Source organism: Phyllostomus discolor, chromosome 8 (assembly GCF_004126475.2).
Source record: "Phyllostomus discolor isolate MPI-MPIP mPhyDis1 chromosome 8, mPhyDis1.pri.v3, whole genome shotgun sequence".
Taxonomy (NCBI): Eukaryota; Metazoa; Chordata; class Mammalia; order Chiroptera; family Phyllostomidae; genus Phyllostomus; species Phyllostomus discolor.
Window position 1 is genome coordinate 110,020,374 of NC_040910.2, and position 14,071 is coordinate 110,034,444.

Sequence of the window (14,071 nt, forward strand, 5' to 3'; positions counted from 1 at the left end):
AAATCCCGTTTGGGCCTTGACTGTCGAGTTGGAAACTAGACCCTGTCTGGAGCGGGGTGTCCGTGGCGGGCTAAGATGAGTCCCAACCCCTCTGCCCCCCCACCCTGCCCACACCGGTCTCACTCTGGCTGGCAGCATAGCACCAACCCACAAACACGTGGGCGAAAGGGGTGTTTCTCTAAACCCTGAGGCCCCCACCCCAGGAAAGGGGGGGCTGGCAAGGCCCGCTCCTGCCCCGGCACACCTGTCCAGGCTCCCGCGCTAGTGAAGTGCACGCTCAGGGATCGCCCAGGGTTCCCAGCCCTGACCACTCGGACGCCCTGTTCCATGTGAGGGTGGGGAGCCTGGGGAAAAGTCAATGAGACACAGGGAACCCTTAGATCTGTGCGACCCCGCTCCCTCGGGCTGACTTTTCCAGAGGCCTGGATGGGTCAATCACCCCCTTGCTTCTCTATCAGTTTATTCAACCAAAAGCAATGTCTTTGAGTCAGCCGTGAAGCAGCTGCTGGAACCAGGCATCTGGTCTACCATCCCTCGCCTGGCCTCCCTCTGAGGTCACCAGCACCTGGTTGGTTGCCTGGAGGGCCAGTGTAGGCAACGCCGTTTGGGTGGCCCCTCCCAGTCCCTCCAGGCCAGCTGTGCCGGGCTTTCTGGAATCGTCCGGGACACCAGGTTCCCTGTCCCCACCCCGCTTGGCTACTTGGGGGTCCGGATGAGGGTGTGGTAGACAGGTTTGACGATGAGGTGGAGATGCAGGGCATTCTCCACCAGGTACTCGGAGTTGCGCCGCTGCAGGTCGGCGTGCGCCAGGAAGTCGCCCGCCTCCTCGCTGCTCTGGTGGAAGCTGTAGGCGTGGCGGACCAGGAGCCGGCCGTGCTGGCGCGCCCCCACCAGCACCGTCTTCTGGAAGCTCACGCCCGCGGCGTCGCCGCCACTGCTGGCTGGCGTGACCACGAGCCGCGGCCGGCCGTCCTCGGGGCGCGCCGCGGGCAAAGCGGTGCCCGGGGCGTCGGCGTAGACCGGCCGCAGGCTGACCGGCAACCAGCGCGGCGAGAAGAGCACGTTCCACGTGACGCGGCGGCCAGAGTCGTGGCCGCTGGGGCCCAGCTGCGTCTGGAAGCTGGTGCTGCGGTCGTCGCGGGCTGGGTTGTTGATGACCCACGGGGCGCCCCAGGCGGGCGCGAGGTAGTTGCGGGGCAGGAAGGCGCTGCCGTTGACGTCGAAGAATTTGGCGTAGTGCAGCGGCGAGGCGGCGTGGAACTGGTAGGCCTGAAGCAGCAGGTCGGCCACCGCCTGCCCGTGGCGCGCCAAGGCGGCCGAGCGCGCCTGCAGCTGGAACAGCTGCGCCGGCGGGATCATGGGGTAGCGGATGGCGCGCAGTGCCCGCTCGGCCACAGCGGTTGGCGGCCGCGCGCGGCCCAGCCACGCCTCCAGCGCGTGAAACAGCTCCAGCTCGTCCTGCAGCACCAGGTCCGAGCGCGGCAGCAGCTGCGCCAGCAGCTCGGGGCTCACGGCGCCCCACTCGGTGCTCCCTGCCACCGCCGACAGGTTCCAGGCCAGGAACTGCAGACAGCTCTGGCGCAGGGCCTCGTCCCCGGTGCTCACCGCGTAGTGGTACCAGCCCACCGCCGGGCCCGCGCCGCCCGCCAGGTGCGCGCGCATGTAGTCGGCCACGCCCCGTTGCAGGGAGGCCACTCCGTACTTGGTGGCCAGCTTATGCAGGGGGATGGCCTGGGCCAGCAGCACCACCAGTTCCCCGCAGTAGAGGTACCTGCGGAAGAGGTGCAGATAGGGGGCGGGGTCAGAGCGGGGCCGCCTCCGCCCCCAGCCTGCGGCTGTGCTTTCCGAGTCCAGAGGGGACCCGGCCTTGGGTGGAAAGAGCTTTGGGATCAGGGTGCTCACAGAGCACGGGGCCCTGGGGCGTCCCGTCATCTCCTCGGTCGCTCATTCTACTCCCCAGCCTCCTCCTTCCATTTCCCGTGGGGACAGACAAATAGCACGTGTTTGTGGAGCTTCTAATCAATGCCAAGCTCAGTGCCGGAACAGGGCGGGCGTGGTTCCCAGTTCTGGGGGATGCAGGCGCTATCACCGACTTGCCGAGCGTGCGTGGGCAAGTCATTTAGCTTCACTCGCCGCTGGACCCTGTATCGAGCCTCTAGGAGAGGGGCAGTAACACCCCCTCCGTCGGGGGTCTCGTGACAGTTGGAGAGGGAATGGTGCTCGCTACAAAGCAGGGGTCACACGGGTTCACTCCCACTTCCCCCTCCCCCTCTCCTTGTAGCCCTGGTTTTCTCGCTGTGCCTCTGGTCATCTGTCGTCACTCCTGCTCACTCCTTCTGTTTTCTCCATCTGCCTCGTCCCCCTGCTCACCCTCCTGCCGGTGCCCACCGGCACACACTCGTGGGGGGGGGGGGGCAGCGAGGGTCAGATACAGTGCCAACACCCATGCCTCCCGGAGATTCAGCCCGGCAGCAAGTTGGGAATAAACGATGTCCGCCCCCCTCCCCCCCTCCGCAGCCTCCTCAGAGGGAGTGTGGCCACGTGACTAGGTTCCAGCCAATGAGAGGTCAGCAGAGGTGCAGCACGGGATTGAGGGGAAGGATGGTTCAGTGGAGCCACCTGGGGTGAGGGGACGATCCCTCTGGCCCTTCTGTGTTGTCCCTCTTCCTGTTGGCCTAGAGCTTGGATGCGATGGCTGGAATCCCGGCAACCACATTGTCTAGGTCATTAAAGCCGTTCCTTTCTCAGACTACAGTGTGACTGGCCCCCCGCGTGCTGGGCACTGGCAGGAGGCAGAAGGGGCGCAGCGCTGGCTGACTTTTTCGGCTCCCTAGCCCTGTGGTTCCCCCACCTGGCTGGAGAACAAGCCACACAGAGGCCTTGAGAATTAACAAATGACGGCTGAAGCCCGGACCGGGAGCCGAGGATCCAGGACAGCGCCCCGGAATCTGTAGTTGTGAAAAGTTCTCCTGGCTTCCCTGGCTGGCGTAGCTCAGTGGATTGAGCTCGGGCTGTGAACCAAAGTGTCACAGGTTCGATTCCCAGTCAGGGCACATGCCTAGGTTGCAGGCCATGACCCCCAGCAACTGCACATTGATGTTTCTCTCTCTCTCTCTCTCTCTCTTTCTCCCTCCCTTCCCTCTCTAAAAAATAAATAAATAAATCTTTAAAAAAAAAAAAAAGAGCTCTCCTGGCCAGGATCAGAAACAGTTCTGAGGGCGTTTGGTGACGGACATCAAACCCCTGAGCTCACAGGCGGGGCAGGGACTCACGCTGCACTTGCAAGAGAGAGGGCAGAAGAGAAGGGGTGGAGGGGGTAGTGGCATCCTCACCCTAATGCCCTCTGAGAGATGGATGTGATGACCTCTAAGGGGCCGGGGCCTCCGTGACCCTGTGCACGGAGGATCCTGGAGCTCCGGGAGGGAGGGAGTGCCCCGCCCCCGCCCCGCCCCCGCCGCGCCCCTCCGCACCTGATGAACTTGTCGAAGACGGCGGCGCAGTCCCTGGGCTCCTGCAGCACCACCTCGCTCTGGTTCCTCAGCAGCTCCCGGAGCAGCGCGCTGTGCAGCCCCAGCAGCAGGCGGTGGGCGTGGAACACCCGGACCTCGTCGGTGCCCGCGGCCTGCACCCGCAGGACCACGTCGCTGGCGTTGCCCTGCCGCAGGAGCTCCTGCAGGCGCTGCAGCAGCATCTGGGAGTGGTTGATGGCGGTGCCCCCTGCCTCGCCGCCGACCTCGGCTCTCTGGGCTGCGGCAGGAAGGGACACAGCACGGTCTGAGAAGGCACCTGCGCCGGGGGCCACCTGGAGACGCACGTGCCTGGCTGTGGGCAGAGGGCGGGTGGGCCTGGGGAGGCCGTGTGCACACCTGTTTGTGCCTGCGGAGTGTGTGGGTTCCTGCGTGTGCCCACAGCACATCCTGGGGGGGGGGGGGGGAGTTGTGAACCTGACCCTGAGCAGACCCTGAGAGGATGCCCGGGGAAGGGAGGTGGATTCCTGGCAGGGGAGGAGGGATAGGCATGGTCCCATGTAGGACCAAATGCACAGAACTGGTCTCCGGAACGCCGGACCCCCAGGCAAGGGCCGAGGAACCCCCACTCCGGAAGAACTCTCCACCTGGTCCGTAGGATGGGTTGTGGGCTAGCCTGTCTCCCAGGAGCTTAGCATGTGGCCGAGATCCAAACAAGCAAGGTCCTTATGCTCAGAAAAGTGTACAGCAAGCCCCCAGGCAAGCGCTCTAGTTTCAGGGTGGGATGCCCAAGGGAGGCAATGGTGGCAGCGGGACTGCAGCTGCGTTAGGTCCGGGACCCCGGGGTGGGCTGGCTGAGGGAGGGAGAGGGGGCCAGGAGGATGAGTGTCAGGCTGAGAGCTGGCCCCCTGGAAAGGATGGGCTTGGGGTGCTGGGCGCCGAGAGAAAGTTAGGGGGCTGGAGGCTGCGAGGGCGGGGAGGGGGAGCGTGAGACAGACTTCAGGCATGGAGGGAGCCACTTTCATGCCCAGGGTCCCCCTCTGGGACAGAGAGTCCTCGCTCAGTGGCTGGACTGTCGGGGACCAGAGGGGGCACAGAGGCTGAGGCGCTGCTGGGGTGGGACTCTCGCGGGACTTGCATGTCAGGGCGGACACCCCCCTTGGAGGCTGGCCCTTCCGTCAGGTTTCAGGGGCACCGTGGGGGTCAGATGGGGACACACACTCAGTGACAGAAAATTCAGTGACAGAGAATGCCGCCAGCAGCTTCCCCAAGCTGAGAGGGGTGTGAGGAGCCTCACAGGGAGGGAAAGGGGGCATCCCTCTGTCTCCCTGCCCCACCCCTGGGCCCAAGCAGCTGGAGGGAACCACTGGAGGGAAGGCTCACCCAAGAGCAGAGCATCTGGGCGTGAGCAGGAGGGAGACAGAGGGAGAAAGGGGGAGCGAGAGAGGGGCCCCGCCTCCCCAGGCTGTCACTTTGAAGGACCTGAGTGCTGACGGCATCCCGTCGGCCTCCGACTGGGGCCAGCTGCCCTGGACAATGGACAATGGAAGGGTCTCCTTGTCATCAGGACCGGACCCCGGCCCTGTGGGCCCAGCCCCCCTCCCGCTGGGGCAAGCTGCCCTCCTCCTGGGCTGTGTGAACTCCGGGCTCCTCCTGGCTGGCTGGACACTGCCCCTCCTGCCGGTGTGCAGCCGGGACAAAAAGGGCCTGCCCCTGTTCCCCGCCCCCCACCCCACCCCACCTGCCGCCCACTCACCCGCACGAGTGGCCAGGCCCACCAAGGTCAGGATGGCCCAGAAGCTGCCCCAGGACCCGGGCTTGGTGCAGCCCAGCCTCGGCATCGTTGCGGCCCCCTCGAGCCCAACGGAGGGACAGGGACGCCCAGGCCACCCCTCTCCCATCCCTCCTCCTTATATAGGACTGAGGACAAGGGGATGGCGGCCCCCGTCCTGGCCGGGCTGCCCTCCCCCCACCCGGCCTCTGCCTTGGATTGGTGGAAAGCGGCCCCAGCTGTTGCCCAGGCAACCTCTTAAGCCAGAGAGTGGCAGCCCCAGGGGCTATTGTGCCGCTGAGGGCCCGGAGCAGGGCAGATCCGGCACCCTCCCCCACATCTCCTGCCCCCAGCAGAGCTGGCCCTCTTCTCCTGGGAAGTTTGAGGCTCCCCAAGGGCAGGCGAGAGGCGAGAGGCTCCAGGCTGACTGACGGTGCTGGCCCAGAGGGTCCCCGCCCCCCGACCCCAGCTCCAGGCCTGGCCTCCGCGCTGGCGCAGAGCAGGCGTGGCGGCATCTTGGCTGGAGAACCGAGCTGAGCAGGCTGCAGAGAAGGGCCTGGAAGAGGAGAGGGCCAGGGTGCCTCAGGCTCCCACCCCCCCCCACCTCCCAGGTTGGGGCGGGCCAGCTCCCCAGTGAGGAGGGCAGGGGTGTGGAACAGGGACCCATGGGTAACTGGTGTCACATTCATGATTTTTGTGGGGGAGTGTCCCAGGCACACTCTGGGGAGGGTGGCAGGCTGTGACCATCACCGCCCCCCACCATGGGTCGAGGTGAGCCAGGGTGGCAGGGCTGGGCATAAGGCAGATGCACCCTGGCCCCTGTGTCAGCACAAGGGGACATCCCGCCCGGAGCAGGGCCGGCCACCCCCGCAGGCCGCCCTCCCCCTGCCCAGCCAGCCCAGCCCGCCCGGCCTGGGCTCGGGGGCTGGAGGTGCTGAGGCGCACCCCTGTGTGCCCCGCCACCCCCTCCTCTAATTCACCTTCCCGTGTGGCCTCGGGCCTCCAGGGGCACCTGCTCATCCGGCTTCTCTCACACCAGCTTCTGTCCAGCTGCCAGCTGTGGTGTTTCCCTCCCCAGCGTTCCAAGGAGACACCCAGAAGGCCTGGCCCCCCCCACCCCGACCATAGGGGACACTGAGGTGGAGAGCGAGGGCAGGCCCTGCTGGGTGGGTGCGGATGAGAGCTCTTGTGAGAACAGAGGAGCAGAGCGAGGAGGGAGGGGCCTGGGGGAGTGTGTTGGGCGGGGGGCAGGTGCTGTTGAGACCTCCTGTTTTAGGGAGTCAGTGGGGCTTGGCCCCATCCCCATGGGAGGGACTCCTTAGAGGCAGACAAACTGAAGGGGGTACCCCCCCCGAGATCCCGGGGCCAGGTTTCAGCCTGGGGGTGGGCTGGGCAGAGCCTGCCCACCCTCGTTGTCTGGATCCCAGGGGCCGGCTCGATGTATTGATTTCTGCCCCCGGCTGGCACAGAGAGACCCGACAGCTCCACCCCCTCTCTGGTGCCCTGGACAGATCAGGAGCTGGGGCTGGCCCCCGCCTCACCCAGGCTGGCAGAGATGGGGCAACCAGCACAGCAGAAACCGCTTCCGGCTGCCCTGACCTCCAGGCCCGGTTCCCCTTGTCCAGACCCACCCGCCCTTCCCGTGGGCTGCGGCTCCTCCCCGGCCCGGACCAGCCCAGCCCAGCCGGACAGAGCCTCGGTGGGACGGGGTCCGGGCCTCCGAGGGTGTGCGGTTTCCATGCACAGTACTTTTCAGTGGGAACATTACTGATGGGGGGGGGGCAATATGAGAACCCACGACTCAGAAGCTGGTGTGTTGGTACGCATGCTCCTGAACTCCAGCCATCTTTCTAGAAGCGTGCGTGGCCCACCTGCAGCGGTGTTTGTGAAGCACCCAGATGTTTGTCCGGTGCTCCCCGAGCTAAGACCTCCCTACCAGGGTTAGACGGATGGCACTGCAAGTGTGCACAGGTTGGAGGGGCCCCACGTTACCGAGAAGACCCAGGAGGGTCCCCTCTGGCACCCCCATCCCTGAGAGGCCCCCCTTGCTACTGCTTCCAACTTCCGTTAGCCCTGAGCCTCCTCCGCTGAGGCAGAAACTGTCTTTCCAGGCATAGGTGCTCTCTGCTCTCGTTCCGTAGTCTGAGGGTTGCCAGAGCATGTGCGTATGTGTGTGTGCATGTGTACAGGTGTGTGTACATGCCTCCATGTACACACGTGTGTCATGTGCGAGCATCTCGGAACAGGAGAGAGGAAAGACTTGTTTGCCTCGTCCGGTCCTGCAGACGGAGGATTTGAAATACTCTGTGTCATTTTGCCCTGAGGATCTGGAAGCTGGAGAATTCCTTGAGAAGCAAGTCCAATGAGCTCACGAGCTAAAACAGTTCCCAGAGAGTGGGTCCCTTTCTGCCCGGGACACGAGTGTTTATAACCCCAGTGACTGGGTCTCCCGGCCAGGAACAGGCAGAGCCGGGACTCAGATGCCGCTTTTCGACTCGACTTTTCTTCCCGTAACCCCGTGCCGCCCGTTCTGGGAAGCTAGCACAGTGCCCTCAGAGGACCCCGTGGGACTCTCTCTGGCGCTGGAAAAGCAACGGGAAATGCTTGCCAGCCCGCGGCAGGGTGGCGAGGGTCTGCACCTGCAGAGCCGGGGGATCAGACGCTGGGCTACAGCGATGCCCCCCCCCAGGGCAGCCCCAGCCCCAGTCCTGCCCGGACCGCAGCCCCCCTGTGCACTGTGACGTCTCCCCTCCTGCCCTAGTGTTTCCTGGGATGCTGAGCTTGGGGAACAGGGAGTCATGGATTCAGGGTCCAGGCCCCGTGCGCTGGGTGCGGGGTCAGCGGACACCGTAATGACGCACCAGAGGGAATCCTTCGCTGAGTCACACACAGCATTGAAAGCTTTCCGGGAGGCCGTGCTGTCTCAGTCCAGGGGCACCCCTAACACGCTGTCTCCCCTCCCCCTCCACTCACCCCCCCCACAGAAGCACCCTTCCGCACCTGAGGGCTGTCCCTCTGACCCACGCACGTCCCCCTCCTCCATGCAGCCTGAGCTCAGAGTGGCGTCGCCCTCCCTGCGCTCCCGTTCTTCCAGAGTAGGTTGTGGGCGGCAGGGACAAGGGACCAGCTCAGGCAGAGGGACAACCCGAGTTCAGTTCCATTGGCCACATACTAACTCTGGCCTTGGCCTGGTTGCTGAGCTTCTCTGAGCCTTGGGCCCCTCTTGTGGGCAGCGGAGGTAACCAGAGTTAGCGAATGGGGCTGCCACGGGGGTGACGGGTGTAGGGACGTAGTAGGTGCTCAGGAAGCGTTGGTGGGGCCCCACACCCATGGCTGGCCTCTCCAACTCGACTGTAGACAGCTCCTTGCTCACCCAGTGCCTCACGGCGCAGGCAGGGAGGTGGCGGCCTGGGGAATTCTCCGTGCTCGCTGGGAGCTCACTGCATTCTGGGGCTGGGGTCCTGGACCCTCTCCCTGGGGGTCTGAGTGGGTGGTTTCTACTCTGTGCCAGGCAGGGGACCTGGCCAAAGCCCGTGCATTCTCAGAGTCTTGCAGGGTTAGGACGTGGCCACCAGGGGGCAGCAAGACTCCTGTGGTTGCAGCAGACGTGGCCTTGGAGGTGGAGGTGAGCGCAGGGCTCAAGGTATACCACTCCTGCCCCAGGTGTGAGGCTAGCAGCTGGAAGCCAGGCCGCTGTGTTGCCAGAGGGGGAGGGTGGGAGGTGAGTCCAGATGGGGCCCAGCTCTCCTTCTAGTCCACTTGCGCAATTCTGGGGGGCCCGCTGTGGGCCGTACCGATCACTTCCGCGCCCCGCCGAAATGGCGGGAGCCAGCCAGGCACAGATTCGCACACCGGCTGGTGTTTGTTTGCCCGTGAGTGACACTCCTTGCCGGATGGCCCACTTCACCAGGGCCAGGAAAACAACAGCTTGCAGGGGGCCGCTGGGTCTTGGTTTCCCAGCGCCGCTGGCAGCCTGCCGGCCTGCTCCGGCTTCTCTCCACGGTTGTAGCCACTCCTGCACGCCCCTCCAGGCCACGCCCCCAGGGAGCCTCCTCCCGGTCTCACCGTGCGCCCGCCCGCCCGCCCGCCCGCAGCCGGCTGCAGGGCTGACTGCTCCAAACCTGGCCCAGGAGACTTCCCTCCGGACCTGGGTGCTGCCCAGGGCGACCTCCCCTCTCCCTCCCCAGCACTGGTTTCCCCCGCCCCCCTCTGCAAACCGGCCCTTGTCTCTCTGAGGCCGGTAGAGTCGGCTCCCCATACCCTCCTGCCTTTCCCCCAGGTCCTCCCCCAGGGTGCGCCGCCCCGCTGAGCGCAGGCCAGTTCCCACAGTGTAGGCGCACAGAGGGAGCGCAAGGCAGGCCGTCCAGAGCCTGACTTCCCTTCTCCCAGCCGCACCTTGCCCTGCCCCTGCGCCCTGGGGATTCTGGTGTGCTCCAGGCTCGTCAACTGTACCAGCTTCTCCCCCCCTCCCCAGGCTCAGCCCCACCCTTTCCTCCCTCCTCCTCCCTCCTCCCCACCATCCCCCTCCCCCCACGAACAAGCCCGGTGCGGCTGGAGAAACTTCAGAGCTCACAACTGCTTGGAGAGCTGGTGGTGCTGGGAGGGACCTGCAGGGACACCCAGGAAAAGCCACAAGGGGACCCTGAATTCAGGACCCAGGAGCATGAGGCTTGAGGGACAAGAGACAGGTAAAGTATGGAGAACCAGGTGGGAGGGCAGACTCGGGTGGAAGGACCAGCGTGGAGTCCAGCGGCCCTGGCTGGGGCGCCAGAGGCTGGTAACGAATGGGCGGCGTGGCCGGGGAACTAGGTTGAGCAGGGGGCCGGGCGAGGGGGGTTTCAGCGGGAAATCAGAACTAGAAGGTAAAACCTAAAGACCTAACGTGTGGGCTGAGGGGCGCAGGGAGGTCACCTTACCCTTTCGGACTCAGTTTCCCCGTCTGAAAACCAGGGCCGTTCCAGCCCCAGAGGGGTGTTATTTAGTGTAGAAAAGGGGGGAACCTAGCATCCTCTCTCCTCGAGGAGGGGCGGCTGTGGAGGAGCGCCGGGCAGCTGCTGCGGGTCACCGTGGGTGGGGACCGCCTGGCATGCTTACAAAACGCACAGCCCCGGCCGGGGTGGCCCAGTTGGTTGGAGCGTCATCCCCGGCCTAGGTGCATGACCCCCGGTCCGGGCACACACAGGAAGCAACCAATCGATGTTTCTCTCTCTCTCTCCCTTCCTGCAATAAAAAGGTGTCCTTGGGTGAGGGATAAACAAATAATAATACATAAACAATGAGAAACACAGCTGCTCAGGCCCCTCGGCGGGCCCCGGGGGCGCAGGCTGCCGGGAGCGGGGTTCGGGAGCCTGTATGCCCACATGTGTCCCCCGTCCCGCCCCAGCTGTGGCCTGTCCTGCCGCGGGACCCCGCTTCCCAGGCTGAGGGCGCACCAGGAGCAACGCGGTGGAGAGTCCGTTGAGGGCTTCTCCTCATCATGGGGCAAGCCGTGCCACTGTGGGGCGGGGGTGGGGTGGGCTTGGCAATAGGGCCTAACATTGGGCTGGGTCTGATCGAGGGTCTGCCCAAAGCAGGGGTGAATACAGACCTCAGGGTCAGGGTCAGGGTCAGGGCGGGGGCGCTGCCAGGCCAGGCTGGAAGGGGACCAAGTGCTCTAACCCCACACCCTTCCGCCCCCCCTAGCTGGCCTGCCACGAGTGACCATGCTGCCCACACCCAATGGCAGTGGGCCCAGCCAGGAGTTCGGAGGCCATTGGCCAGAGACCCCGGAGAGGTCCCCATGCGTGGCCGGCGTCGTCCCTGTGGTCTACTACAGCATCCTGCTGGGCCTGGGGCTGCCTGGTGAGTGGGGGCTGGGCCTGGGGCCTTGGGCTGGCCAGGAACTGGTGTCCTCCTTCGAAGGGAGCCGGTCCTTATGCCGACCCCTGGGACGCAGGATCACAGGTCCCACAGACCCCCAGGCTCCCCTTGTCTTTATGGGGGTGACCTGGGTCCCTGGGGAACAAAGCAGCGTGGGAGCATAAGTGAGGGGCCAGAACTTGGGGTGTGGAAGCTACACCCAAGGTTTCAGCGGAGCCGAGAGGCCCCCTCCCACCACCAGCAGTGGGCCCTGTCCTGGGGGGACCGAGTTCACGCAGGACTGCCCTCTGCCGGGGCGAGAGCTCCCTGTTTCAGACGGCAGAGCTGGGGCTGGGGTTGGGGTGCAGATGCAGGGACGCACAGGTGGTCCTGGCCTCGGGGAATTACCCTTCCCTGCCTGTTGCCGGGGAAGCCTGTGTGTCAGGCAGAGGCCTGGCCCAGGTGCGGTCAGTGGCCGGCAGGACAGTGTGGACGGACAGGGCAGGGCTAATCTAGGTAGTCTTCCAACCAGATGAGTTTTAAGAAGAGTCTGGAAAGAGGTAAAGGAGCCAGACCCAGCAGGTGGGGAGGCACAGGGGTGACACCTTGGGAGATGAAGTCTGGGCGGCCCTCCTAACCCTTTGACCTCTCCCCTCTGGGACCTGGGCGGCCCCCAGTCAACCTCCTGACCGCGGTGGCCCTGGCCCGCCTTGCCGCCAGGACCCGGAAGCCCTCTTACCACTACCTCCTGGCGCTCACGGCCTCGGACATCATCACCCAGGTGGTCATCGTGTTTGCAGGCTTCCTCCTGCAGGGGGCGGTGCTGGCCCGGGAGGTACCCCAGGCGGCGGTGCGCACGGCGAACGTCCTGGAGTTTGCCGCCAACCACGCCTCCGTCTGGATCGCCGTCCTGCTCGCGGTGGACCGGTACCGGGCGCTGTGCCACCCCCTGCACCATCGGGCGGCGGCTTCCCCGGGCCGGACCCGCCGGGACATCGCCGTGGTCCTGGGAGCTGCCCTGCTGACTGGCATCCCCTTCTACTGGTGGCTGGACGTGTGGAGGGACGCGGGGCCCCCCTGCCCCCTGGACAAGGTCCTCAAGTGGGCCCACTGCCTCACCGTCTATTTCATCCCCTGTGGCGTCTTCCTGGCCACCAACGTGGCCGTCGTCTGCCGGCTGCGCAGGCGGGGCCGGAGCGGGCTGCCGCCGCGGGTGGGCACGGGCACGGCCGTCCTGCTGGGCCTCACCGCGCTCTTCACCTTCCTGTGGGCCCCCCGGGTCTCCGTCATGCTCTACCACCTGTACGTGGCCCCCGTCCACCAGGACTGGAGGGTCCACCTGGCCTTCGACGTGGCCAACATGGTGGCCATGCTCAACACGGTGGTCAACTTCGGGCTCTGCTGCTTTGTCAGCAAGACCTTCCGGGCCACCGTCCGAGGGGTCCTCCAGGACGCCCACCTGCCCTGCGGGGTGCGGTCACAGCCCAGGGGCCCTGGGGTGGAGCCTGTGCTGAAGCCCCCCAGGGCTCCCCAAAGGGGCAGAATCATAGAGGAGGGGCCCAGCCAGTGAGTCGGGGGCGGCCCCGGGCCAGGTGTACGGGGCCTTGGTGGTCACGCCCACAAAACTTGATTGACACCCTACTTTGCAAGATGAGGGCAGAGGGACAGGCTCCTTCCTATGGGGGTGGCCTCCCACATGGAGGGGAGGACAGTTTACGGAAGTCTTGCACCAGCCTCACCCCTGTTTCCCGGGACAAAGCTGATCGTGTCAGCTGCTGTGGCATTCCTTGGTGCGGGACATGTCACCTGGCACATTCGAAGGCCAGGTTCATGCTGTTGGATGAGTGAGTGAATGAATGAATGAGCAAGTGAATGAATGAGTGAAAAGGTGTATGGACCAATGGCTGACTTGTTTCCAGCCCCCCCCCTTTCGAGGGGCCCACCTCCTCTTGGTCCCTAAATGGGCCACTTCTCTGGCTTCCAGTGGCCAGCGTGAAGAGAGGTGTCTCCAGGATTCCGGGGCTGGGGGAGACCCAGCGTGCTGGGCCAGGCACCGAGAGGGGCTGCTGGGGAGGGGGGTGGCCCTGAAGCAGACGCCCAGCTCCGAGGAGACACAGCTCCCTGGGCTCCCGGGAGCCAGAACCCCCCTCAGGGGGTCTGCCCATTTCCTGGGGGTCTGCCCATTTCCTGGGACCCCAGTTTTCATTGTCGCTGTGACCACGCCCAGAAGGAAATGCCCTCCCAGCGCAGGGGCCAGGGAAGGGAGGACACGGCCCCGCCCTCCGAGCCCACTCCACTCAGGGAAAGGCCTCTTCTCCACCACACACCACCGGGAGGAAGGAGAGGGCTCTGCTGACCTGAGACTGACCCTGAGGGGCCCCACGGGCCCCTGCTGGCCCCCGTCTCCTGGAGTGGCAGCTGGGAGAGAGCGGCAGATGGGCCACCCACCTGCTCCAGGCACTGGGTAAACACATTAGCAGCAGGCTGAGCTGACCTTCCCCCTGAGCGGGAGGCTCGGGCTGGGCCCCCACCCTCACCCCCACCCAGCCCCGTAATGGGCTTTTGTAAGTGAGAGAGCCAGATGGATATTGGGCATACAGTCAGTGCACAATCAATGCTCAGCTTTTCCCCCTTTTGCATCTCTCTTTCTGCCCAGAGCAGGGCCATCCACAAAAGACGTAGCCATTTCTAGAGGGGGAAAAGACAGGTTCCCAACCCTTTATCTACAATTCTAAATTCCAAAAAAGCTCAGAAACCTCCGGAGTTTGCCACTGACACACTGCGTGGCGAAGCCGGACCAGCAGTGATGGGAGATGACGCACCGTAGGACCCCGTGCGGGCCGCTGCCTGGGCTCTTGACCGTGTGGTTACGGGCTGTAGCCCCACACCCGCTGGCATCAAGACCCAACGCCTCGACGAGGCCACACGTGACTTCATTCCGAAACATCCCAAATTCCGAGGCGCCTCGGGTCCCAGGAACTCAGAGAAAGGACTG

General features: G+C 65.1%; 2 protein-coding genes across 2 annotated transcripts; one reads left to right on the top strand and one right to left on the bottom strand.

Annotated features, from left to right (window-relative positions):
• Positions 1-291: 291 nt before the first annotated feature.
• Positions 292-6,039, bottom strand: BTBD17 (BTB domain containing 17). The gene is made up of 3 exons (XM_028520911.2): positions 5,224-6,039; positions 3,471-3,747; positions 292-1,771 (listed from the first exon to the last, which is right to left on the bottom strand). Exons 1-3 carry the CDS (start codon positions 5,366-5,368, stop codon positions 697-699), a joined length of 1,497 nt encoding a protein of 498 aa, XP_028376712.2. The 5' UTR covers positions 5,369-6,039; the 3' UTR covers positions 292-696.
• A 3,712-nt stretch (positions 6,040-9,751) lies between these two features.
• Positions 9,752-13,104, top strand: GPR142 (G protein-coupled receptor 142; the record flags this gene model as incomplete). The annotated part of the gene is made up of 3 exons (XM_028521466.2): positions 9,752-9,926; positions 10,921-11,079; positions 11,754-13,104. Coding segments are annotated over 3 exons (1,227 nt in total), but the record flags the coding sequence as incomplete, so codon positions are not given.
• Positions 13,105-14,071: the final 967 nt, after the last annotated feature.